Source organism: Grammomys surdaster, unplaced genomic scaffold (assembly GCF_004785775.1).
Source record: "Grammomys surdaster isolate TR1022 unplaced genomic scaffold, NIH_TR_1.0 191, whole genome shotgun sequence".
Lineage (NCBI taxonomy): Eukaryota > Metazoa > Chordata > Mammalia > Rodentia > Muridae > Grammomys > Grammomys surdaster.
The window spans coordinates 4889654-4914235 of record NW_021604636.1 but is presented as its reverse complement, the minus strand read 5'-3'; the positions used below and the strand labels follow the sequence as shown (position 1 = coordinate 4914235).

The following is a 24582-nucleotide window of genomic DNA, read 5'->3' as shown; positions in this document are numbered from 1 at the left end:
TCTCTCTACCAGTTGAATGCCTTCACCACTGGTACACATGGGTGTACCTAACAGACAAGCACAAGAACTGAGAGAAATACAACTTTGAGAAAAATGGTTTTCTGTGTAGCCTGTGAGCCTCCCACCCTGAGATGCTTTGAAGGAGAGAGGGATGATTTTGGTTTGGGGAAGAGTGTCCTACACCAAACACTTCCATGACAACTGTCTTAGGATCCTATTATCCTTGAGGCCTCATTGTGAAGCACACACAGAGTTGGAAGGTCCTTAGCTTGCTCTAATCGTTTTCACTTGAGAAATTTACATCCAATGGAGTTAACTGACTTCTTAGGATTCTTCTGCCAAATGACTGTAGTCTTCAAGTTTCTAAGTCAGGAGAAGTTTTCTACTACCTATCATAAAATGATTGTGGTTTAGAAGTTTTACCCCAAAGTCACAGCTGCAGATCAAGTTGCACAAGTAAATTACTAGATTACAAACTTTGGAATCTTATTCATGGGTAAATCTACCTCACCGAAGTGCTGTAAAGATGAAGAAACAGGGGTTTCCATGGTGTTACACAGCAGAGGGAAATTTCAGGCATTGCCAACCAGCATCAGGCTCAGTCAAGACATTGACCATAGCCTGGGAACTGGGAGAGTAGGGTATGGGGTGTTGTGGAAAAACTCAGATGTCTGCTGTATCAGGTAGTTGAATGAATAAATGGGTCAGAGGCAAGTACATAAATGTCTGAATATACAACAAGGGTGTGTGTGAGCTCAAGCAGGTGTGTATTGGGCTGTGCATGTGTATATGTAGGCATAATATTGAACTGGGAGGCACCTGACTTTTGAAAGTGGATGTGGTTGTTTGGCCCCAGGAGAGATTTGATTTTTGAGTCTAATGCTGCCTGATGACATGTTTTTATCAAGATAAAACATAAACAAATATTTGATACAACCAACTGATTGTTCAGCATTAGCTCAACATGGTAGAGCACTATATAGTCTTTCAAAATATGGAGTTGTTCATTAATAGATTTGAGATATGGCCACCAGCTGAGAAAGAATGAGATTCTGGAAGGACAGACTAATAAAGAGAAAGGAGACCACAGTAACAAATGATGAAATATTTATTTAAATCTATTCTTGAGACATCAAAAGCTGAGTGCATTTATAATAAAGGATTCAGGGAAGAAGTTCTCTTTCCAGGTTCACCACGATGGTTACCAGGTTGTCATGTCTTCTGTTATTACAATCCAGATGTTATGACTGCGATAATTTACAATTTATATCACAGAAAAACAATTTCAGGGTAGGAACTTTAAAATGAGGAGAAAAATATGAGAATCCAGCATTTTCATACTGTAAAGTTGCTATTTTATCAACATCCTGGAAATACTTTATTCCATTTACAATCTTTTGGCTACACAATGCTAAAAGGAAATGTTTTCATCCGCATGCAAAGCACTATAGCTTCAGGATACAGCTCTTAAATGTACATCTCAAGTGACTGGCAGGAGATGTTGTGAAGATGGTTGTGAACGGTGAAATACCTATTTCCTATGAGGAAAATAAAAAGGAATTGTTCAGAATAATTATAGTAACCAGATGATATAACTAATTTATTCAGAAGACATTTTGATGCCATTTAATAAAAATTATGTATCCATCTCTTTATCAGTAAATTCCTCAGCATTTTTTACTTGAATTAATTTTCATTTAAAGATGATATATTAAAGATCTTTTAAAAACATGTATTTGTAAATAATTATAAAAAATAAGATTTATCAATAAATGATGTTTTACCTTGATTTTCTTCATTCCTGTGTCTTTCTCTCTCTTTTCTGTTGTGTTTTGTTTTTCTATTTTAATGCTGAATCAGGGACCCTACATATGCTAAGGAAGCACTATACCACTATGTTACACCCAGGCATACAGCTCTGCTTTTAAATTTAGTAAATAATGCCACATATTATGACATTTTATGGGTGTGTTAAAATTATAGCAATTTTAATGTGATATCAGTATGAAATGACTTACTTCTCCATATTTCATTCATACTGATTTTGCTGGTACTTGGTCTATCATAGACATCCAGTGGATGCTTGGTGAGTAGCTAAGTGGATGGAAACTTCCATAGAAAAGTTAAATATGTATACTCAAGAGATTGTATACTTTTAAGTAACTTAAGACAGTCATCATATTTATTACATGAGTCATCCGCACACAGAAACAGCTAATGGCTGTATAACCTACATTTATGAAAGTTTTAATAGATTTCAAAATTAACATAAAAACTTTACTTGTCAGTGATCTTGGTTTGAATCAGCCAGTTGATGAAGTCCCTGGTGGCAAGATTATCGAGAATCGTGTTCATCTCGTCAGAGAAGGAGCCATCAGCGTGTCTGCGGCCGAGTTCCTCGGCAATGACAACTTCTTCCGGGAAACTAAGAAAAGAAGGGTTGGAGTCAGTGTTTCTCTCAAATAAATTCTTGTGAACTGTTGATCGTTGGCGATGTATGTGGAAGTTATAGAGAATCACATTGGGGTGGGGGGTTGACTAAAACCCCTTCCTTATGCAAGCTTACACAAGGAGGAGATCATTAAAAGCTAGAAGGTTTTGGATCTCTACCCTGAACCGACGCTCGTAGTGTAGGAGGAGCTAAGGTGGGAGGAGTAATGAGAGGAAGAGGAAAAGGAAGAGGTGGAGCTAGGGAGCAGAGATGTAGGAGCGATGGAGGATGTTCATATGTCTGTACAGTCAAAGGTAGTTGGTATATCTAGGTTGGGTATTGGCTTCTGATTGTATGGGCATCTTGTTATTGAGCTTTACCAAACATGTAAAGCTTTTGGATAATTTAAGCATTAGAGTCTCATTTTCTTATTGGGCCTGCATGGATGGCGGGATGGTCTGGGCAATGCCCAGCCTTGCAGAGACAGTGTGGAAGATTGGTAGAGCCATTTCCCATGCTGACGTCTGGTGGGTGGCAGGGCTGGTGTTTCTGGCTGGTCATTTCTAGCTGCTGCCTGCACATGGCCTCTGGCTGAGAAACATGGCAGCTGAACTAGGCCGAGCCATCACAGCTTAGATAGTCGGCTTTACCAGAGGCCGGTTTTAAATAATTACATCAACAATGTAGCTTCGACTTTTTGAGTAGCCCACGCCTTAAAGATTTTAGTTAGTTGACAACTCATACATTACTATTTAAGCTATTAGTTTTTCTGAAACTCAACACAAATACACCGTGCTCTGGAAAGTCAGTGACTGGGAAAGCAGTCTTGCAAAATTCAGCAGTAAGGGATTAAAATTCCAGCTATGCTTTTTTTCCCCCACTCCTTCTCCACAGTGGAATTCTGGGTATTTGTTACACACCATAGATACCCATGAAGTTGCACCATTGCTTTTGTAGGCATGACGGGTAGTTCTTACAAGTCAGCTCCTTTGCTAGTTGCTCCTCATTTCAATCTTCTCAGCAAGCATGTTTTAACTGTGCTCAAAAATCAGAGTTGAATATGAATTTTCTCCCACTTTATTTCAAATGGTCAGAAGAAAGCGAGATGGTTCAAGAGTAGTGTGTGATTAAGATCTAAGTGTCTAACTAAGCGTGCTATCCCTTTTCACCTTGAACGTTGTGTGGCTATCTCTATGGTGGCTGAGTACATGGTTACATATGGATGATGTCGTTATATGTTTGAATTTTTATTAACACGTGAATACAAGTTGAATGAATATGTAACTTCAAGTCAGACTATGACCATTTCATTAAATATTAAAATATTTTTTTAAGTTTTCAGAAGAGTTCCCCCCCCATAGGATACTCTTTTATTATTATTATTTTTAATCATCAGATACTAAACCAGAGACTTACTCTCGCCTTCCTCGGCCTTTCACCAGCCAAGCAATGAATTCCTTTGCTGCCTGGCCCTCCAAGTAAGAACTCACATCACTGGTAAAGGTCCCTTCAGCGTGCCTCTCAAATTCATCATGACGTTTGGCAATGTTGTTCCTGAAAGAAATGTGGGAGCCGAATTGAAGTTTTGTGTCTTTTCTAATGTGTTTCTCCCTGATAAGAGGTGGAAACCTTAGGCTCAGGTCTGAAAGGCAAAAGGGCTAAGGAGTTTGGGAGGTGAGAGTGGTTATAAAATTATTTTGAAGTTCTGTTAATGATCTGGATGGAAACTTTGTGGGGAAAGGCTAAGGGCATTTTTAGAGAGGCTAAACCATCCCTTCCTTTTCCAGGGGCCATTTCCACCTCCTCTTCTTCCTCATGCTGTGGCTGTTAAAGCTTCATTTAGGTTTTACTTTATCTCAGGACAGGAAGGCTGCCCACTCTGCCATGTTGCTCACAGTTAGAGTAGGTACTTGTTATTAATGAACATCTGGCCAGAGTCAGTTAACTGATTCAAGGGAAAACAAAGGACCGTCTTGAACTATTATGAGAAGAACCATATGATAACGGATTAAAGAAAGCAAATGCTCTAGCAGGAGAGAAGCAAAGTGAGCTCTTATCAGCTGCAAGCATGTGTGAAGAACCCAGGGGTGACAGAACAAGTAACCTGCAGTCGCATGCTGTATATCGCCCTTTTGGAAGGTTCATCTTAAACAGACAATAAATAGCTGAGGTTAAGGGTTGGTCACCTTGTGTTAGTTTGTCCACATTGTATAATTTCCACTCTAGAAAATCAGAACAATTGTTTTCAAGTCTATAAATTTGTGTTTTCTCATAGTTTGGATGTCTTACCTATAAGTCACTGGCAGAGACACTGTCAGACCTCAGGTCTTCTCTGACCACTATTGCTATCTTCCTAGCTGCTGTACTCTCCACAACAAGGATATGTGTGTCCTATCTCCTCTTCTCATCCTCTCTTCCTCCCCTTTCTGTCCCACCCAGATGCATCTATGTCCTTTTCCTGGTTTTTAGATTTCTTCAGCTACTTGGTATGCATAACTCCCTTTCCCATGTGGGCTATCCTCCAAAGAAATTGTGAAATTCCACCATCTCTGTGAAATTCTTGTGGATAAATTCCCCCAGTAGCCTAGAAGTAGCAAAGCCCCCCAACACTCCTCAAACAAAATCCAACATTAAAATGTATGCCTTAGGATGGGTTTGTGTTCCTGATTGCCGCCTTCTCTCTTTATGCTCTGCAACTAGCTAGGCTGTGATTTAAATGCACTTCTTGGATTTCATGTTACAAGAGAATGGATGCATCTGTTTTTTGTACTTTACCAATGAACAATGAAGCTAAGGTATAATCCTCATGAGATCACAGTTGTTGACCTGAATCCCTCAATGGCATGTTGGGAATTTGCTCTAACTTTTAGTAAGAATTACATTCTCTATCTAGCAGGTCCCCAAAACTCAGTTTCCAGTTTTAAAAATTACTAAGAGTACTACTGATTTAAAATAACAAAATGTCTTTGTCACAAAGGTGTGTGGATAAGGAATCCGATAGAACTGAGACGTGCACACAAGGGGTAGGTGTGCCCAAACCCAGAAACATCCAAAATGAGTGAGCCTGTTTGGTGGGCTTGATAAACTAGGGGAGTCGAGAGAATTTCTTAATATGCACTTGTCTATAGCAACTTCAGACTCTTACCGGTTCCTCTTGGTGTTCATCAACCACTGCACAAAATCTTGGGCACGGCGGGAGTCCAGGTATTTGCTGTAGTCGCTGGTGAATGTGCCCTGTGAATGGCGTTTGTCTTCATTCATCTGATCAGGGTCCTCGAGCAGTTCTGTCTGGGAAGCTGGGAATGATCTGTGAGCGGCAGTGATTAAGCAGCATTAATAATACTGCAGGAGTGGTTACTCCAAGGGTAAGTACTCTGTGAGTACACACTTTATAATTAGGCGTATTGAGAAGATTCCTCACTACAAAATAAAAGGCCCCATGCAGTAGTAAGCCTGCTGTTCTGCAGAGGCCTTGTAGTGGTTCTCAACCTTCCTAATGCTGCGACCCTTAAATACTGTTCCTCACGTTATGCTGACCCCCAACCATAATGTTATTTCATTGCTACTTCATAACTGTAATTCTGCTACTGTCATGAATCATAACATAACCATCTGATACATGACTCCCTGACCCCAAGGGGTCACGAGCCACTGCTTAGAAGACCATGACCTGCTCAGTAGACTAGTGTATTGGACTTTAGTGTATTGGAAGATAGTCGTTCTGAAATTTAGCAACAGGTTTCTCAAATGTTTTCTGAAACAGGATGAAAGAAATCTTTTCCAGTAATTAATCTACTCATGATGATGCTAATATGACAGAGGAGAACAGTGACTTGAATATTTTAAAACTTTAAAAATCCCAAATCGCTTGTTTGGGCAGCAGATCTGTGCCCCCAAATTTGTCTTGCACATACTAATGTTAAAAAAAAAAAGCTCAATTACTTAGCTATACGATAGCTAAAGATTGGAGAAAGGGACAAAAAACACCATCTGCTAATTTGAAAATTCCTGGTGGATATTCCTATGTAACTGGTTGGCATGACAAATATACAGGGATACCAATGTAATAACCACAAATGGTATACTATTTTACTTGTCAAATTAAAATTATTAAGCAGTAGAGAGGGTAAAACATTTCTCTACTGCTCATGGGAAGAGAGATGAACTCCTACAGCTTTTCTGAATGGCAAATCAGCAAGGTTTTTTGGTACTAATTCTGGTTTAGACTCACTCACACCCGTTGACACAATAATGTCATTGCTGGAAATCTACCCCAGAAAGTATTAAGAAATGTGAGGCAAAATGCATATGGACACACCTTCTGTGTAGCACTCATCCTGGGTAAAATTTAAGACTTCTTTAAATTCCCAGTAGAAGAGGAAGATGGAAATAAATATTGTATATGATGTGAAAAGCACGTAACTCTTACAAATCAGATGTGTAATGAGTATCATATTAAAAAAGAAAGTTAACAATATAACTCCAAGGGAAAAATATATTTCATGGTAATAGAAGCTCAGAGATATTTGCACTATAGTTTATACAGGTAGTGAGGAGGGGCTAGGAGGTTAGGGAGGGACAAACTAATATAATGCTATTTCAATTTAAAACTTGATTAAAAATCTTTAAAACCCAGGAAAGTAACACACTAGTTTTATATACTTTGAATTGTTTTCTTTGGGCAGTAGATATTTGAACATTTAAAAATGTTGCTTTTTTTTTTAAACATTTTACATCTTAAATATATATGAGTTTTGTAATTAACAAAGGATAATGTTATTTTTAAAAGCATGAGAAGGAACTGGAGTTGAAATAGTTAAAACGATGTACTAAAGATTATCATCTGAAGAATTCAAAGGACTATAGTCTCCCACTGACATGCTTCTAAGCCGAGCCACCCTGATTTGTATCCCAGAACAGCCCACCTTTAACATCACTGTGTTTTTTCAATATTTCAAACTGTACAGGGAAGGTATCCCTCCAAACCCTGGGCCCCTACTCATCAATCACGGTTCTCACAAATCTCATTCTAACCACGGTTAGGCTGCTCTACTGTTTAGTACCTGGGGTTCTCCTCCGTGTCTTGAAGGGAATGCTGCCAGCTGCCTTGTACCAGCATTATAAGCAATCCAGCCACAATGTAAATGGTCTTCATTTTTTTATATCCTGCCGGATGGAACACAGAGTAGGGGGTAGGGGAATGATGGGGGATAAAGCAGTCCAAACGAGCTCAATTTTGACTAAGTTAATATTATACGCAGACAAAAGTTATCCTGTCTATTTTATCCTGCTTATGGTTCCAATGCCACATTAAATTCAAATAGAATATATCCCCCTCCCCCTCAGTGAATTTTGATAAGGAAAAAAACTAACACAAAGGATCTGTTCTACTATTAGGCTTTTCATTAATGTAGGACACTTCTGTTAATGTTTAGAAGGCTCATTTCCAGACTTGAAATAAAAGTGTCCACAATAAACATTTAAAATACCCTCTGTAGATGATATGCTGCATATGGTTAGCCAGAGTGGCACCTTATCCATAACACCACCCCTTCACTATCAGTCTGGCTTTCAATTAATCGTCCTTCACTTCCAAGCATTTACATTATACTGCATTTCAACCATCTTAAAGCCGCCTCGGGCTACAACTTGGCATACCAGCTGTCGGTTCAGATGTATTATTCATTTATATTTTAAATAGTGTAACTTGGTCTAGACTTTGTAATTATAAAGCGGCCAACAGATTTGAGGTATTTTAGGGTGCTTTGACCTGTTCTAAATTAAAGGAAAAATCATTTTAAAGACAAGCAATTTGCAATAAGAACTAATGCTCCTGGCAACTTGAACAATCACAACTAAGAAATTAAAGATTAGTACTTAGTGCTTGATTTTGAAGTCCCAAAGTCCCCCGGTTGTCTGGTAATTATACTCGGTCTAGGAAATGACATTTCCTATTAATGACGTTGTACCTATTTATCTGCAGCATACACCTGGTTTCTTGTCTGTTTGTCAAAAATATACCCTATGAGAAACTGTAAGATACCAGGGATGTGGTGATGAGGTTGTGGGTCTACATGGATGTGGGCCAGGATGCCTTTAAAGAGTGAGCTCTTCTTCTGTTTTCTGAATTGAAACCTTGAGCCCACAATGTGTCACAGGCTTCTCTCTGCAACCTTCCAACTCTCATGTTTTATTTTTGAGAAACGGAAATTTCAGCCCAAGTTTCATTAGGTTTTTACATAAATAAATGAAATGAGTACTTTCAGCAAATGACATTTGGTTTGGAATCAGGGTTTTACAAATATTATCATTTTAAAACATCAATCTTTTCTTTAACATCTCAGCCATATTTACTATCTGTCTTTGGCAGTAAAATAGACTGTAATACCTGGAGTGGTAATTTTCTGAAATAATTAATACTTATCGATGAACTGGCCAATCAGACAAAACAGCATAACAGAAATTGTGCTTTCTTCCTTCTTGATGATCAACATTAAATGGTTACCTTGACATGTCTTTGATTGTACCTTTCAATGGTAATATGTTATTATAATATTGAAGAGTGAAAGCAACCATTTCCTTTTAGGATCATAATGCTGTTGGAAAGCCTCTTGCAAAAGACTGAACAATGCCAACTCAGTCCTAAATAAACCCTTCAACCCAAAGTCCCTGAAGGTTCTGTGATGGCCCTGGTCATGCCTATAAAGGGTAGACTTTGAATGGACAGCACTGTGAGAACATACGTCTTCTAATGCAACCTCCTGATATAACTCACTTTCCTTCATCCACTTTTTAAAGTTAAGAAACTTCTGAGAAATAAAATAATTAATCCATTGCTTTAATACTATTGTTGAGACTTAAATATATTATTTTAGCGTCACCGTTGTAACCAATAAGTAATTTACAGTTACTTCTCTCCTCTTTTAGCTAGTGTAAAGAAAGAGAATCTCATATTTGAAAAAAAAACAAAGAGAAATACCACAAATTTCCAATAAAAACTAAAATTAGACTTGCTACAGTACTACTCTCTGTTTGGAAAGTCTTAGAAAAATAATCGGAGGTTTAGGAAAGTAGAGATTATTTTATTTTCCTAAGATATACTGGTGTTGTAGGGTATATAAACACTTTCTACTTCCTTATTTCCTTTAATAATGAGTCCCTAGATAAGTGGTTCTCAACCTTCCTAATGCTGTGACTCTTTAATACAGTCCCACATGTTGTGGTGACTCCAACCATAAAGTTATTTCCAATGCTGCTTCATAACTATAATTTTGCTACTGTTATGAATCATAATGCAAATATCTAATATGCAATACCTATGAAGGGGTTATTTGACCCCCCCAGGGGGGCATAACCCACAGATTTAGAAATAACTGCCCTAGAATTTATTGAAACGCACTATGCTTGATAGTTGACTCCATTGCTGGCATTTGTGAATTGGAGCTTTATCTTTATGAAGTTAATAGTTCCTTCAGAATATTTACTTGATCTTTCTAAAGAGACGTACAAAATTTCATTTCGGATGTAACTACTTTAGATTTTATTTACAACTATTGGTGCTCAATAGATGGTAAATAACTGTTAGTTTATAACTCATATGAAGAAATTCCAACTTATTGATGGCGCTTACTTTCTGCTCCAAAGATGTTAGCTTTAATTTAGAAAGGGTTGATATATAGGCCTGATGCTTTGAAAAATTTATTAGAAATCTGGATATTTGGAAGATGATACTGAATATCTTCTTTTAGAAAATAAGCGCTTTAAAAAAATCTTTTAATTCATAAAGAAAAACTGCTGTTATAGTCTTGGTAATGGACACATTTTCTTGTGAAATTAAAAAGCTCCTTCTGTTCAAAGTAGTATGCACATCTTTCAAGTCAAAGCAAAAATATTTATTTTTCTGAATATTTACTTATTTGAACATACTGTTCACATTGTAGCAAATGTGCTGGCCTAAATCTTTGTTTTTCTTTCTGTTTTATACATGCATTATATTATTTCTCTAAGTAATCTGAAAATTCATTACAATAAAGTAGGTATAAGTCAAGTCAATAACCTTTTGATCTAAACGGTGTTCTTCAATAGTTCTATCAATAAAGTAACAGATGAAAAAACCCAACATTTTAACTCATAGTACTTAAACATACTTCACTGCCTAACGTTCTCCACACAGCCCCTGCCGCACAGTGTGCCTCTTACCTTCTGAGACTGAGCAGAGGACAGGTGTAGACAGTGGGAGCTCCCTTAGGAACTTTGAGTGTGTTCCGTGCCCAGGCTCTGCCCTTCTGCACCAGGGTGCTGTGCTTTTATATATTCTCCAGGCTGTTTAGCCTTGCAGATATTACGCTGACAATATAAATTTCTCATCTGTAAATAATGGGGTTTTGTTCAAATGATTTCACTCGCCCACTCACTTTGCTCATCTGCTTTTTTACGCTGATAACGGGTTGAGACCTCAGAGGCCCGGAAACTTTATATTTACTCTTGTGCCTTTCTGTTTGGGAATGGAAAGGGCAGTTTGGAAATCAACCCTTCCATCTCAGTCAGGCGTGAAAATCTGCTGAAGTTCTCTGAAGTGAATTTTGACGTCAAACGAGCCTAGTCTCATTTGAGGGTCTTGTCTCTTGATTTACTATTTGGCCATCCTCAGTTCCTGAATAACTAATAGATCATCCATCTAGGCAAACAAATCACTCACCCAGTACACACACATCAATAACCCACTCATCCACACTCTATGGAATAAATTTGTATTCTCTTTGTGGGGAGATTTTAAATGTTAATTAAAATGTAATGTTCACCATGTTAATGAGACATAGAAGGCAAAATGAGAATACCCAGCATCACTGATGCTGATAGCAAAGGGTCTATTATTTCTTTTTTTATCTTGTGAAAATGGTTTTAAATCTAATTTTACTGAGAAGGGGTGGGGGCATTAGAATACAAAGAAAGATACAGGAGGCAAACTATTGAGAGGAGATGCATGCTGTTACTTTCTGTAGCTTGCAGCACGTATATAGGTCCTTACTAATTATAGTAGTAGCAGATACAATTCTAGCCATTTCAACAGAAGGAAATATAAGATGGGAAATAACCAGGATGTATGAACAGACAGCATGAAGCTCCTATGATCATAAGTAGATTTTCTCCCTACTTTTCTCATCAATAAGCTATGCAACCTTGGCCAAGCCACACATTCTTTGGAACTCTATTGCTGATTTATTAACCATTTGTTTAAAATGAAACTCATATTCTATACGACAAGATCACCACAGCATTTCCCACCTAAGTCTGGGTGTCCGAATGTGTCAACTCCGTGGTGTAATTGGTAACTTTCGTAGAAATAGATCATTGAAACAACTGGAGCAGTACTCTGAATGAACTTAATTCTTCAGTGTGCTCTAACTGGTGGAGGAGGAACTACATTACGAAATAGGTACCATTTTCCATGTCAATTGGGAGACCTTACTGAGGGGTTTTGTGCTAGTTATCATTGATGATATAAAGCCCTGGTACCCAGAGTCAGGTCCAAGGATCAGCATACATGAGATCCTATTAAAAATGAAAAATCTCATGCCTCAGATTTGATTTACCTGTGCTTTACCTAGGTCCCCAGAAAATCTATTAGCAGGTTAAGCTGAAATCACAGCTGTATAAATTGTCAAGTTCACTTTCTCATTGGTGCTGCTGGTGTCTTGATCCAAGGGCAGCTCGTGGCAGAGCCAGCAGATGGGGTGAAAGAGCAGAGAAAGGTGTCCAGCCCCAAGTCTGGCAGAACTAACTCAATTGCACATATTAAGCTTGGAAGTGTGGACTGGCTTATGTGGACTAGATTGCTCTTTATGACTGCAAGTGTCAGGATTGTAACAGCCACATATTTACTAGATGTCTTGTCACCTTCTGTCCCTTTTATCCTGCGTCCATTTCCCCTCTCTTTTTTTTTTGTCTCCCATTTTTCCTCCCTCTCTCTTCTTCCTTTTCTGATACTACTAGTCTGTGAAGCATCCCTAAGCAGAGGGTTCTGCAGATGATGTTTAAGATGTCTAAAAGCCGTAAATACAGCACCAGAGTCTTGGTAAAACTTTCTCTTGGTATCTGTTTTCTTTTTTTCTCCTCCTTACTTGCTTTCTGCTATGTTAGAAGTAATCATCCCTTTATTTATTTATTCATTTTTTTCAGAAAATAGTTCTGTAACTCTGCCTCCACCCTACTAACTATGGCTCTTAGAGGCAAGGACACTATGTAGATAAGCCTTATGATAATCCAGAAGCATTTGTATAGTACCCTATCTTCCTCCACCTACTAGGAGGAGCAAATAAGCTTCTTAATAGGCATTGTGTTAAGAGATGATATGGGTACTAAGATGAGCATTAAATTCATTTTGAGTGTATAGATTCAATGGTAACTTTAGCATCAGCCACTACTTGGCTACAATTGCCATCAATGCAGTTGTTGAATTGTTTATATGGGAGGCAGCGACAGTGGTAGGTATGTATGTGTAAGATTACTATTAAAGAGTTCAGCTTGAAGCAGAGGAGTTGTGTGTTTGGCAGGGATGTTGCCTAGAATTGTTCTATTGGAGACAGCATGGAAGGCCTTGGCTGTCAGTCATGTTATGAAGTAGTAGATATGATTTAGCTTCCTGAAAGGTTGATTTTACTGACCTGTAATAAAGTAATGATTATATTATGAAATACAGTAAATTATTTTTACTCTAGAGTTTAAGGTAAAAGAAGGTACATCATCAGCAACTTTTATTGTTCTTTCTGAGACTTACAATAAAGGACACCTTCCATGTGCTGTCAACCTACGCAGCTACACAGGGTCACAAGCTTAGAAAGCCCAACACTTGCTTTAATCCTTCTGTCTTACTGTTGTGAAATTCTTACTAACAAGGTTTCATATTTTTATTTGCACAGATTATGTAGCTGATCCTGTAGAAGACTTCACTCTGGCCTGATGTCATGAAGGGTGTGAAGTTAGTGTACATTGATTTCTGACAACTCTAGAGGATATTGAGACTGAAATGTCTGGGAATGGTCCATACAGCATTCTGGCAGCAATTGTACAGGAGGAAGGGTTATTATAATGTATTGTTCAAAGAATACAATACGTCATGGGCCCTTTTGGAGAACACTTTTTTAGTGTTTATAAAGTTATCAAAGCCCTGGTCCAGAAAAATTAAAGTACTATTTTGAAATTTAATTGCACAACTAATTCTCCATATATTTGTAATGAGGTAGTGAAAGCTCTGTGGTAACTATCTGCATAATCACAACATGCTAGCAATAATCTGGGGGAGCCATCCATACAGCACTGTTTACACACAATGTGGACAGTCTTTATTTATTAATATAGAAAGACTTCCAGATAGGTTGTTAATTGAAATAGATAGAAGCATTGAATAACCATATATCAGACTACCTTTTTGTGTTAGAATGAGAATAAATACATATTTATTCACATTTGCATTAAAATTGAAACAACACACAAGCCACTGACAAAAGTTTACTTAACTCTAGAACATAGAGTAGAGGCCTGTTGTAGTCAATGGAAAGGCACAAAGAAGTCTCCTCAACACACATCTGTTTTTATTTTCTGACTGTTTGGTTCAGACTGTTATACAAAACAACAACAAATTTCAACTTAGAAGTTGAATAGTGCAACCACCATATGAAGAGAAAGACTTGTAGTAAATGTTCAAAGAAGTTTTACTTATCTTAAGTTATGAATGAGAGATAGTTGAAATACCATTGGCAAGAGAAACAACTGGTAAATCATAACATAGAATTATACATATAATTGAATACTATTCAAAACCAAGGCACCAAGAATTGGCACCCACAATGATGCAGATGAATTATACAAAAAAATGTGCATCTTAAAAGAGCTGGACACACAAGAGTAAGTGCCATCTTGTGTGGATCCAGATATGCGAGTTCAAAAACAGACTAAACTGAGTCTTTAACATGGGCCCAAATTGTGGTTCTTTCTTGGATGAGGCCAGAAGAAATTGCCTTAGTTAGAATGTTCTGGTAAGAAAAAAAACTTTTATTGCAATATTTGTCAAAAGAGCCAAGCCAAAATAAATTATTTTAGCTTATGTAAACTGTGCATACTTAGAATACACACATACATATATATATGCACACACACATATGTGTGTGTTTGTGTGTGTGTGTGTAATACAAAGGTGTGTGAGGGTTAAGTGGAGGCAGAGATAGCATTACAGGCAATACTGGTAGTATTCAGATCACTGGTGTATTATGTAGATCTGCTTACATGGTATATGTATGACATTTTTCATAACAGTGAAAAGAATTCTATGATAGACACTTGTTAGGAATGATTTATCAGTAGCAATTCACCAGTTGTTTTGGAAATCAAGAGTGTGCCTTCTCAGTTAAGGAGTAGAAAAGAGGTAAAAAATGTGAAATCCAAAGGCACAGGAGAGCAAAGAGCCCTCTGTGGGTTAGAATACTCTTCTCCATAAGAAGGTTTTTGTCAAAATGGGTGCAAACCTTCAAAGGACTAAAAAAAGAAAAAGAAATAGAAAAAGAAACTTAATGTGTGATGTTTGAGGGAAATGCTTATGTCAATTGGCTTTTTATTTTGGTTTCTAAGATTAAAGAAAAGGTTGAATGAATGTTATATGGAAACAATGAAAAAATTTAAAATCAGTTCATAGAATGTAATGATCAGATGCTTTTCATGTTTTTATGGGTGACTTGATGGGCTGAGGGATGTGGGGATGGCAAAGGAAGAGCTTCTGGGGGTTTCTAAGAGAGCAGAGGATGTGAGAAATACCCTTCATGAGAGATATTTAAGAATCAGTTCGTGACCATCCATCTGGAAAGATCTGGAGGATGCCTATGGAAGAGGAGGAGGCTCTAATAAGACGGATGGACAGTTTTCTTGCCCTGAGGCTCTGAGACCCTGTAGACAACTTAGTTATGAATCTGTGCAGGGGACCGTGTGGCATCATGGCTTAACAGTCCTTGATTTTTATCTTTTGTAAGTTCCCTTGTATAATGAGATGTTTAAAATTGTTCTAAGTTTCAGTTGTTATTTTTATTCTTAAAGCGAACAAAAAAAGAGAAAGAAAACAAAATCACATTTGTACAAAAGAATCTTATCTCATAATGTATAAGCAGAATATATATTTATGTGTATAAATACATATATATCATTGAATACATGTGCTATGCTACTATTTTTTGCATATTGTAGCTATAAAAAACCAAACCATATGTCATTACATTTATCCAACCTCTTGCTCATCTGGAAAGATTTTTTTTTCTCCAAGCTTCTAAGAGGCTTTAATGTGAACCAATTAAAACATTGTCGTTTTCAAAGTCTTCTCGGAAAGGAAGTAACTTCAGCCATTAGAAAATGTAACATTTGAGATCTGAATACTAAAAATACAGAAATGTAAAATGAAGTCATCAACACTGTTGTCTATTCATTGCGCTTTGTAATCAGCTTTGCCCCCGCCTGGGACTTGCTCAGCGTTGCCAAGTCACATGTAATCAGATGGATTGTGAAGATAGGCCCAGCTTTCTGGTGCCACTGGAGTGATAAAATTAAGGAAGATGTTGTGTAAAGCCACACAGCCTATTGCCTGGTTTTAAATAGAACCCTGTTTATTTTAGTTCAATTTATCATTTAGTGGTTTTTTTCCCCCTTCAAACCTAGAGAATGATTTTGTAAGTTTTCACTTTGTAATGAACTACTGAAGTCACCTGCTCTGTGGTCAGGGCCATGTCTGTGGCTGAAGTTCTCTAGTCCTGGCCACCCCTTGCTAAACAGTCCCTTGAGAGGTCCCTTCTTTGCTCCTGTGCTGCCGGGAACAACTAGACTCACTTCTCGCCCAATTTCAGGAAGAATCCCCTTCCATTTTAATCAAAATCTTGTTGCTGGATCATAATAGACTATGAACTGTTGGCTTTTCCTGAAGATGAAGAAAACTCTTGCTTTCTCTCATCCACATCCTTTGCCATAAGTCAGTCAACAAGAAGTCAATGACTTTGACTATTGCAATTCTTTCTGGATACCTTTGTCATAGCTTCTAGGCATAAAGCATGACCAAAAAAATGCTCCACTGAGTATCTGAATATATGGCTTGACTTATCAATTCGTATCTAACATTTTATAGTCCTCAGAAGTGTATCATATAAGGACAGTTGACATTGATGAAAATGATAAATTCAAAATATAATAACCATTTTAGGGGCTAGCCCATGACACCAAGACAGCATGTTCATTGAATTTATTTTCGCTTTTCACTTGACACTCAAATGTAGGCCAGGTATTTCCAAGGCAATATTGTTTGAAAGGAATGAAAGATATTTCTGTTGATTAAGGTCAAGATTTGTTTTTTTTTCAGTTCATGAATGAAAAGCGAATCCCTGAGAATAGAAATAGCTGTCAGTTATTCTATACATCCCTTAAGCCCCTCTGGATCAGATCTAGGTCTAAACCCACTCACAGATATTAGATAGCCAAGTTCACGATCTTAAGTCATTAAACAATGGCACCTGGGGAGTGTGATTAGGTATTTCTGAGTAGACTCAGAGAACTGACCATTGCTGCCCTCAGAATATTGCTGTCTCTCCAAGAAGTAAACCCAAACTCATTCTCTCTTGTCCCCTTTCCTAGCCCTTGACAGCTGTCAGTCTATATTTATGTGTTAGATTATGCTTCACATTTCACACTATTAGAACCACTCTCATGCAACCTATAATGTCTGACATCTTTTGCTTAGCATAATACCTTTAAGGTTCATCCATATTGGAGCAGGAGCCAGTCATTCACTTTTTATATGGCTGAATAATACACCAGCGTATGTACAATCTGGTGTGGTGTTTTGGTTGTTCATTTCTCATTTGATGGGCATTTGGATTGGTTTACCTTTTAAACTACTGTGAAAACTGTCATTTTTAATGTTTGTGGACAAGATCTGCTGTGGATATACCTTTATTTATTTTGTGCAAATAACCAGGAGCAGAATTTTTAGGTTATGTGATTATTCAATGTTCATCTTTCTGAGAAACTTACAATTCTTACCCCAAGAGACAATGAAGGTTTCACTTTTAGGTACATGAGTCACAAGGTTTAGTATATCACTTGATTAATTTTTTTCTTTGTCTTCAGCAGCTAAAGATTTCACAGAGGGCATTAGAAGTACTTAGGACTAGAAAACCAGTTTCCAAAGTCTAGAGACTTCAGAGTCAGGGACACTCAGGGGTGGGATGAGGATTACTCTTTGGAAGAGTAATCAGAAAGCTAGAAGATCAGAATACAGGGATTTGAGAAGTGAGTTTCTAATGACTGCAAGGTTTAAGTAATCTGACTGCACACAGGCATAAAACATAGACCTGGGATAAAATAAATTAGCATTTATCTTATGAGTTTATTCTTTGCTTTAAATAGAGGTATGGTTAGGATAAGTAAAATGTAAATAGTAATTTTATTGCAAAGAAAAGTGGATTTTGGTGGTGGTGGTGTTTTTGTTGTTGTTGTTGTTTGGTTGGTTTTTTCTTGCAAGAAGATTAGATCAAAATGCCCTTTCTTCTACAGAAGACACTCTGCTGTACTGTTTATAGAAATGACATTATTTTTCTAGCAGCTTAGTTTATTGAGGAGTAATGTTCATTTAAGACCTTTGTCAATTTAAAAATTATGTTCATTTTTTTGTTATTGAATCAGAAGAAGTTTTGTATATATGCATATATACATACATAGCTCTAGCTATAAAATACATAAATATATCTATAAGATTACATATACACATATACATGCATATAATAAATAATATAAAAATATTCAGATATTTTTCAAAAATAGATAATATTTTAATGTTAAAAATTATATACTTTTTAAAAGCTACACTTATTCACTATACATTCATAATTTCTATGACTTTACATATTTTTGGGAAATATGACACAAAGCTGATGTGAGAATTTTTTATTTACAATATTTATTATATATCATAAAATTTGATAAATTTACAATTATTTTTAAAACAGTCCACACAAAGGCATCTAAATATATCAAGTATCTTATAGAAGAAATTCATACTGTGTTTCACCTGAGACTTGGATTCTTCACCTAAGAAGATTATGCAAATAGTAGCTTATGATTTTTGATATTATAACTTGCAAAAGCAAATAATAAATGTTAACGGTACTTTGGCAATATATAGGTACACGTGGCTTCTGTTAAAACAAAAATTGATAACCATTAAGTAACAAAGGAGTCAGACCTGATCTAGAAGACATTTTCCAGGGACTCTCATGAAATTTTATCTTTGTCTTTCTAAAAATGTAATCTGAAGAACGGAAGCCTCAGAGGTACACATTCAGTCTTCTTTCTTCCTGGACCCCGTTCTTTGCTCAGTATGAGCCTGGTTGGCATGATGTACCCCATGCCAATTTGGGAACTATTCTTAGCTGATATCATGAAAGTGTCCTTCAACCCTTCCCCCACCTACGTTTCCATGGCTACAGGGTAGGAGTTGACAGGAGAGCAGGCATGGGAGTGTACGATGCGAGAGTGACGTTTGTTCGAAGACATCAGGAAGGACGCTATGGAATGGAGAAGAGATGGCAGGAAGATTGGAAAGCCAGTATCATTTTTAGTCTAGGCTTGAGTGGGATTTACATAGGGGATAGCTTAGCCTGTTTACACACACAGTTTCTCTGTGGCCAGAAACAAGCTACAGACACTGCGGTCGTCATTACATTACAGAGCAGTGTAAAGCTTCATTTTAAGATCAACCCATCTATGTTTATTGAGCAAGCACTTAATAGACATGCCATTGACTGCACTTAAATTCTAATCATGGCCGATAAAAAGCTTACTACAAATGCTGTAATTGTTTAGACACTAGATTCTTCTAATTGTATACGTTTGTGGGGAACTTCATGCATAATCACTCCTGCCCCTCTCCTTCTCAAACTCCTCCATGTATGGATTGTGTGACTAATGACAGTAATGCATAACCTGAAGGACTGTGCACAATCACAAGACAAATATGGGAGGAGTCAGGAGTTCACGGCTCCTTAGGTGATAAGTCGGTTACACATAGTTTACTTTTGTTTTCCACAAAGACATATGCTTTTACTTCAGCTTTACAGTTTCATGTAAGACCGATGGGCACAGAGCCTCAGCTTTAGTTTACAGTTAAAAGAAATAAAGCACACTATTAACATAGAAGCAGATACCTGTGTGTCATTCAAAACTCACCCTTCTGGCTTCTCTCTTTGAAACTGGGAAGGTCTGGGAAAATCAGACCCTTACTTTTGTGTAGCTGCTGTGGGAGACAGCAGTTCTCATGCATTAGATGCTCCTACTAGCTCACCAACCTTCCACTTTTACTTTGCAGGGTCTTCATTGTAACTGACCATCCTTGGTCACTAGGGTAGCTTCACCCATTCTGATTGCCTACATGACCTCAAAGATTACTTTAACAGGGAACTTTATGCAAAGTTGTCTAAGAGTTTATCTAATAAAATTTCAACTAGCATTTAAATATGTTTCACCAAGGAAGGTGTAGATGGTGGTGGTGATGATGATGGTGATGATGATGATGATGGGATGGGGATGGGGATGGTGACAGTGAGCACAACCTATTGAAAGTATTTTTCTCTGAATGCTGCCTAAGTCGGGAGAACTGTTGTTTCCACATTAGTATTCCTTGAGGATTGATTGGTATCCAATGAAGCATTTCCTAGTGCATTCCAAAATAGGGCAATAGTGAGACCCATTAAAATCCCATCTGATTTGAAAGCCATGAATCTGTCCTTATGGCATAAAGATAGAAGGAATAACTGAATTTTGGGGAGAAAGAAGATCTATCTAAAACAAAAGATCTAGAACACAGTTATTTGGACTCTGACAATTTACAGGAGGACAAGCTCTCCTCATCTGCCTCAATTGGATCTCGGAAAGTTCAGTTAACTCATGTTGAATCATCAATGACAAAAATGTAATTCACAACATACAGCTTCTGGAAGGCACATTTCACTGAGTTGCTTCTCATGACTTCAGATCATCATCAGAATTTAAAAGAGAGAACCAATACAATTTTTAGGACTTGAACTTGAGATCTACCAAAGGCCCTAGACAGGAGGGTGTGGGAGACGTGTTTTACAATGTAAAATAAGACTTTAGTACTTGAACTGTGTTTATTAACAAATTATATGTTTAAAATTAGTATTAGTTAAAAGGTAAAGATTTCTACACTCTGAAGAGAAACTGGAGAAGAGCAATATTTTTAAATGAGAGCTGTCATGTTCCTCAATAGCACTTCAGATAGTAATCTGACATCTTACCGTCTGAACACTTTGTGCCGAGCGTCTTCAGTGTGTGGTGTCCCTTTGGTGATTCATCAAGAAGCAGCAGTATCTAAGCTGGGACAATGCAGTAGGCTGGTTCCATTTCCTAATCCAAATTATTTTTGTTTAAAAGACTGATGTCTTTTCTATCTCTGAATAAGATTCACTCCCTCCTTAACCCTGTTCTGCTCTGGGCCACGTATGTCTCAGGAATTTTCTCTTTTACTTTTCTTTGAGGGGCCCAGCAAAGTTCTGTTACATGCTAGGTTCCAGGAAACCTAAACTGTGTCCATTTGGAAGGCCTTACAAAAAACATTCTAATTTCGTGGGTCTCTTTAGCTACAGAATGTGGGTAATCACTCAGCAAGTAATGGTTGAGCTTTTCCTTCTTCATTTTAGGTATAGTCTTGGTACTGGAGGTAGATTAAATAACAGATGAAGCTTCAGGTATTGGAAGAAAAAAGTAACACATAAGCAAGATAATTTCTGATATCTCTAAGTGCTATCAAGAGAGCAAAAATATGGAATGTGGCTGAAAGGCTGTGACTGGTAAAAGCAACATTAAATCTTGTGAACAGAAACATTGTCTAACAGGATAGTAGCATCTTAACTGAGACCCAGATAAGGATAAAACCAAGGGGTAAGTGGATAAAACATGTCCTGGGTTCTAAAGCAGAAATATGGTTGAGGAATAAACCCACAAGGAAGGTCAAAGTGGGTCTTTAGGGTGTGTCATAGCTCACCTCAGGAGTGCATGTAAGGTCTCCACCTGTGTATTGCTCTGCAGTTTGTGTTCCTCAAAGATGACTATCAAACACCAGACCTCAAGGGAGGAATTAAACATTAGGTTTTTTCAGACAGATAGTTGCTAAGGTATAAGAATGAATCACTCATTCAGGATAAGTACCAAAGTATTTGAGCCTTCTTGGAGACTTAAAACCTTAATGGTAGTCATTCCTAAAAGGCTGTTCTAGAAGTAGTTGGAGAGTTCTATACAAATGAGTAAGGATCCTAACCTTATTAAATTCACTGAGGTGACAAAAAAAAGTTCCTGACTTCAGACTCAATTAATTTCTTAACAGTTCATTTTTTAAAACAATGAAAAAATTTTTTATGTATTAAATAAACATCTACAAAACACTTTCTTCTTATGAGCTACACACCATTAGTTCTACAAATAGTAAATATTTTAAGCTTACAATCAGCTCCATGGAATGGGAAGTATGATTATGTCTATTTCACTTGTAAGAAAAAGGAATCAGAGAGGATGTATGAAAATTAATGAACTAATGCAAAACGTTGCTTTAATTTTCTAAAGCAAACAAGAGAGCAGTAATGTTTTCTGTGGGCACAAAAGACTGTGTGTTTTGAAAAATCAGTATTTAGTCATAATTTCTTTTAAATTTTTATTAGTTCTTTTAACAGTTTCATACACAGTATTTTAATACCCACTTCTTAATGTTGGAAAAGTAGCTTATTGTAAGTGTCATATAAGACATTTATAACACATTCAAAGGCTATTCTTGAAAGGATTGTTCAATATCAACTTAAATTCCGTTTGAGTGTATTTAAAAAAACATATTGATCAGCTTTAAGCTCTATTATGTGTTTCATTAAGACATACATTTCCAAAGTTTACTTTCTAGTGCAGTGAGAAACATTCCTGTTCCCAGCAATTAATGACTGGCACAGATGACTCTGTCTTAGCAGGTCAATGAACAGTAATTATCAGAGAAGGAAGCTGGTCTGTTAGGCCATTGCTGAGACCTCAGCCTGACTGTGTCTCTCTCATTCACAGAACAGAGACTTTCCATAACCACAGAGCAAAGGATGCCATGCTACAGCAGCAAATATTTGTTAAAACATAGGGTGTAATAATAGCAGGTTCTTAAAGAAAGCACTGAGTAATTGAGTATTAATTAGAAGCGAATGAAATGAAATCATACGGCTCTAGTTTGCCAAAGACATTACCTGTGTGTCAAAAGAAGTGTTTGTGACCAGCATGCTGGGACTGCATGCCAATGATTTGAGCAGGTGGTCATTAGGGGCTTTTCCTGCAAGCCAAATAATTTTCTCCCTGAGTAGCTTGGTGAGGTCCAGGCCCTAATTTCTCCCTGAATTAAAAATTATTCCACTCCAAATTGCTAAAGTACCTGTCCATTATGTGGAGAAAGTGTATGACAGAGCTTTCTCAGACTGGGAAGGATTTACTGCACTCATAATCTTTCAGTCTGTCTTATTGAATAAACTCAGAATATCTGCTTTATTGATTCAATTTGAAATCTCTGTTAGGTGCCTTCTTTCTTCCTTACAAACAGTATAATTGAAAGCATTGTTTTGGTAGACTCTTCTAAGAAGACCACATAATCACCGTTTAAATTAGTCCTAATTCATTTTACATTTGCTTATTTTACTTTCCCAGAACTAATTTTTTTTAACAATTAGAACATCTGAATTTTAATTACATTACCATCAAGAAGCTCATTAAAGTCACTTAATTGGCAACATTTCCAAAAAAACCTTAGCTGGGTTTAATATATTTTAAAGAGTTACTGTCAAAGTATAATTTCACCATTACAAACAGCTTGGCAACAACATTTGCATAAAGATCTGTCAGCTTCTGAAAAAATGCTTAAATGTTGGGAAAATCAGATTCGTTAAGTCGCCTTTCCTGAAACAGCCTACAAATGGAGAAATTGTCACATACACTCATCCTTATAACCCCTGAAGTACACACACCATGCCAACACAGGGAGTCAGGAAATGTTCCCTGAAGGAAATAAATGACACACTTTGTAATCTGAGGTAGAGATATAAAAAACATTAAAATGTCAGTAGAAGTTCCTTACTTGTGATAAGTTTAACCAAATTTCTCATGTGCCTGCTTCTGCTTCCTCACTCTCTCTAAGAACCATTAGATTATCATTTAAAACTTTGAAAGTTTTCTAAGTAGTTCTGTGGCCCGTACCACAGGGTAATCTTTTGGTTGTGATAGGTGTATACCTTGTATTTGCAGTTTGTAATATTAGGACTTCCCCCTCCAAATACATCCAAGAGTATAATAATGTTAAAAAATAGAAATGTTAGCAAGCTAGTTCTTAAAAGAAAAGAGATGTAGTGTTCTAGGGGCATCCATTTAATTTGGTGTTTTTAACCTAAAACAGCTCCCTTTTGTCCTTTTCTGACATTCTATCCTCCAACTCCAAAGAAGAATCTAGTAAAGCAGAACAAAATGTAAACACTAAAGGATTTCGAGTCAAATCGCTGCCTTTCCCTCCTCAGTGTATTGCAATGTCTGGTATACAGCCAGGTTCAACAAATGTCTGTTGAATGAACCTGTTAATGAATGAACATACATAGTGAAGCTCTGAGGAGGACCTAGATGTTTCTGCCCAGGGGCTCCAGCTTGGCTCCATCAAGGGCAATGTAGAAAACCTCAATCTCCCATGAGTGTAGAGCTGTGCACTTAATAAACTCTTGGTGAGTTTTCTTTGTTAATATGTTGTAGGACTCAGGCCATGGAGATCACTCTAGGATATGGCTGTTCACTAGTGCTTTCTCTGGTGATGTAACTACCCTATATCAACTACTATTCCACAGTGCTAGTATGGTTAAAGTGCTATATTTTAATTGCATTTAATTTTAATTCACTTAAGTTAAGATAGCCACAAATGGTTAGTGGCTACAGTAGACTTCTACAGTGTGTAGAGATGTGGAGGAATATGGTATATTGGAAGAAATTCAATTCTTATGAAGGTTGGTGACTGGAGAAAGGCTTAGAAAAACACACATGTGAAAGATTGTCCAAGG

General features: G+C 37.1%; 1 protein-coding gene across 2 annotated transcripts; it reads right to left on the bottom strand.

Annotated features, from left to right (window-relative positions):
- Positions 1-1090: 1090 nt before the first annotated feature.
- On the bottom strand, positions 1091-10712 carry Gcg (glucagon). Of its 2 annotated transcripts, XM_028769256.1 has the most exons (7): positions 10631-10675; positions 10584-10586; positions 7495-7597; positions 5577-5738; positions 3848-3985; positions 2282-2425; positions 1091-1538 (listed from the first exon to the last, which is right to left on the bottom strand). In XM_028769256.1, exons 3-7 carry the CDS (start codon positions 7584-7586, stop codon positions 1532-1534), a joined length of 543 nt encoding a protein of 180 aa, XP_028625089.1. In that variant the 5' UTR covers positions 7587-7597; positions 10584-10586; positions 10631-10675; the 3' UTR covers positions 1091-1531. The 2 variants fall into 2 exon arrangements, with proteins under 2 accessions (XP_028625089.1, XP_028625090.1); XM_028769257.1 differs by lacking the exon at positions 10584-10586 and having other exon boundaries at positions 10631-10712.
- Between the last annotated feature and the right edge of the window lie 13870 nt (positions 10713-24582).

What these genes read in the sequence shown, in the direction of transcription:
- Gcg (XM_028769257.1), bottom strand. Translation starts at nt 7,586, where the DNA reads ATGAAGACCATTTACATTGTGGCTGGATTGCTTATAATGCTGGTACAA. An exon ending in GACACGGAGGAGAACCCCAG is followed by an intron (nt 5,739 to 7,494) that starts GTACTAAACAGT and finishes TGCCGCTCACAG; the next exon opens with ATCATTCCCAGCTTCCCAGA. An exon ending in AAAGGCCGAGGAAGGCGAGA is followed by an intron (nt 2,426 to 3,847) that starts GTAAGTCTCTGG and finishes TTCTTTTCTTAG; the next exon opens with TTTCCCGGAAGAAGTTGTCA.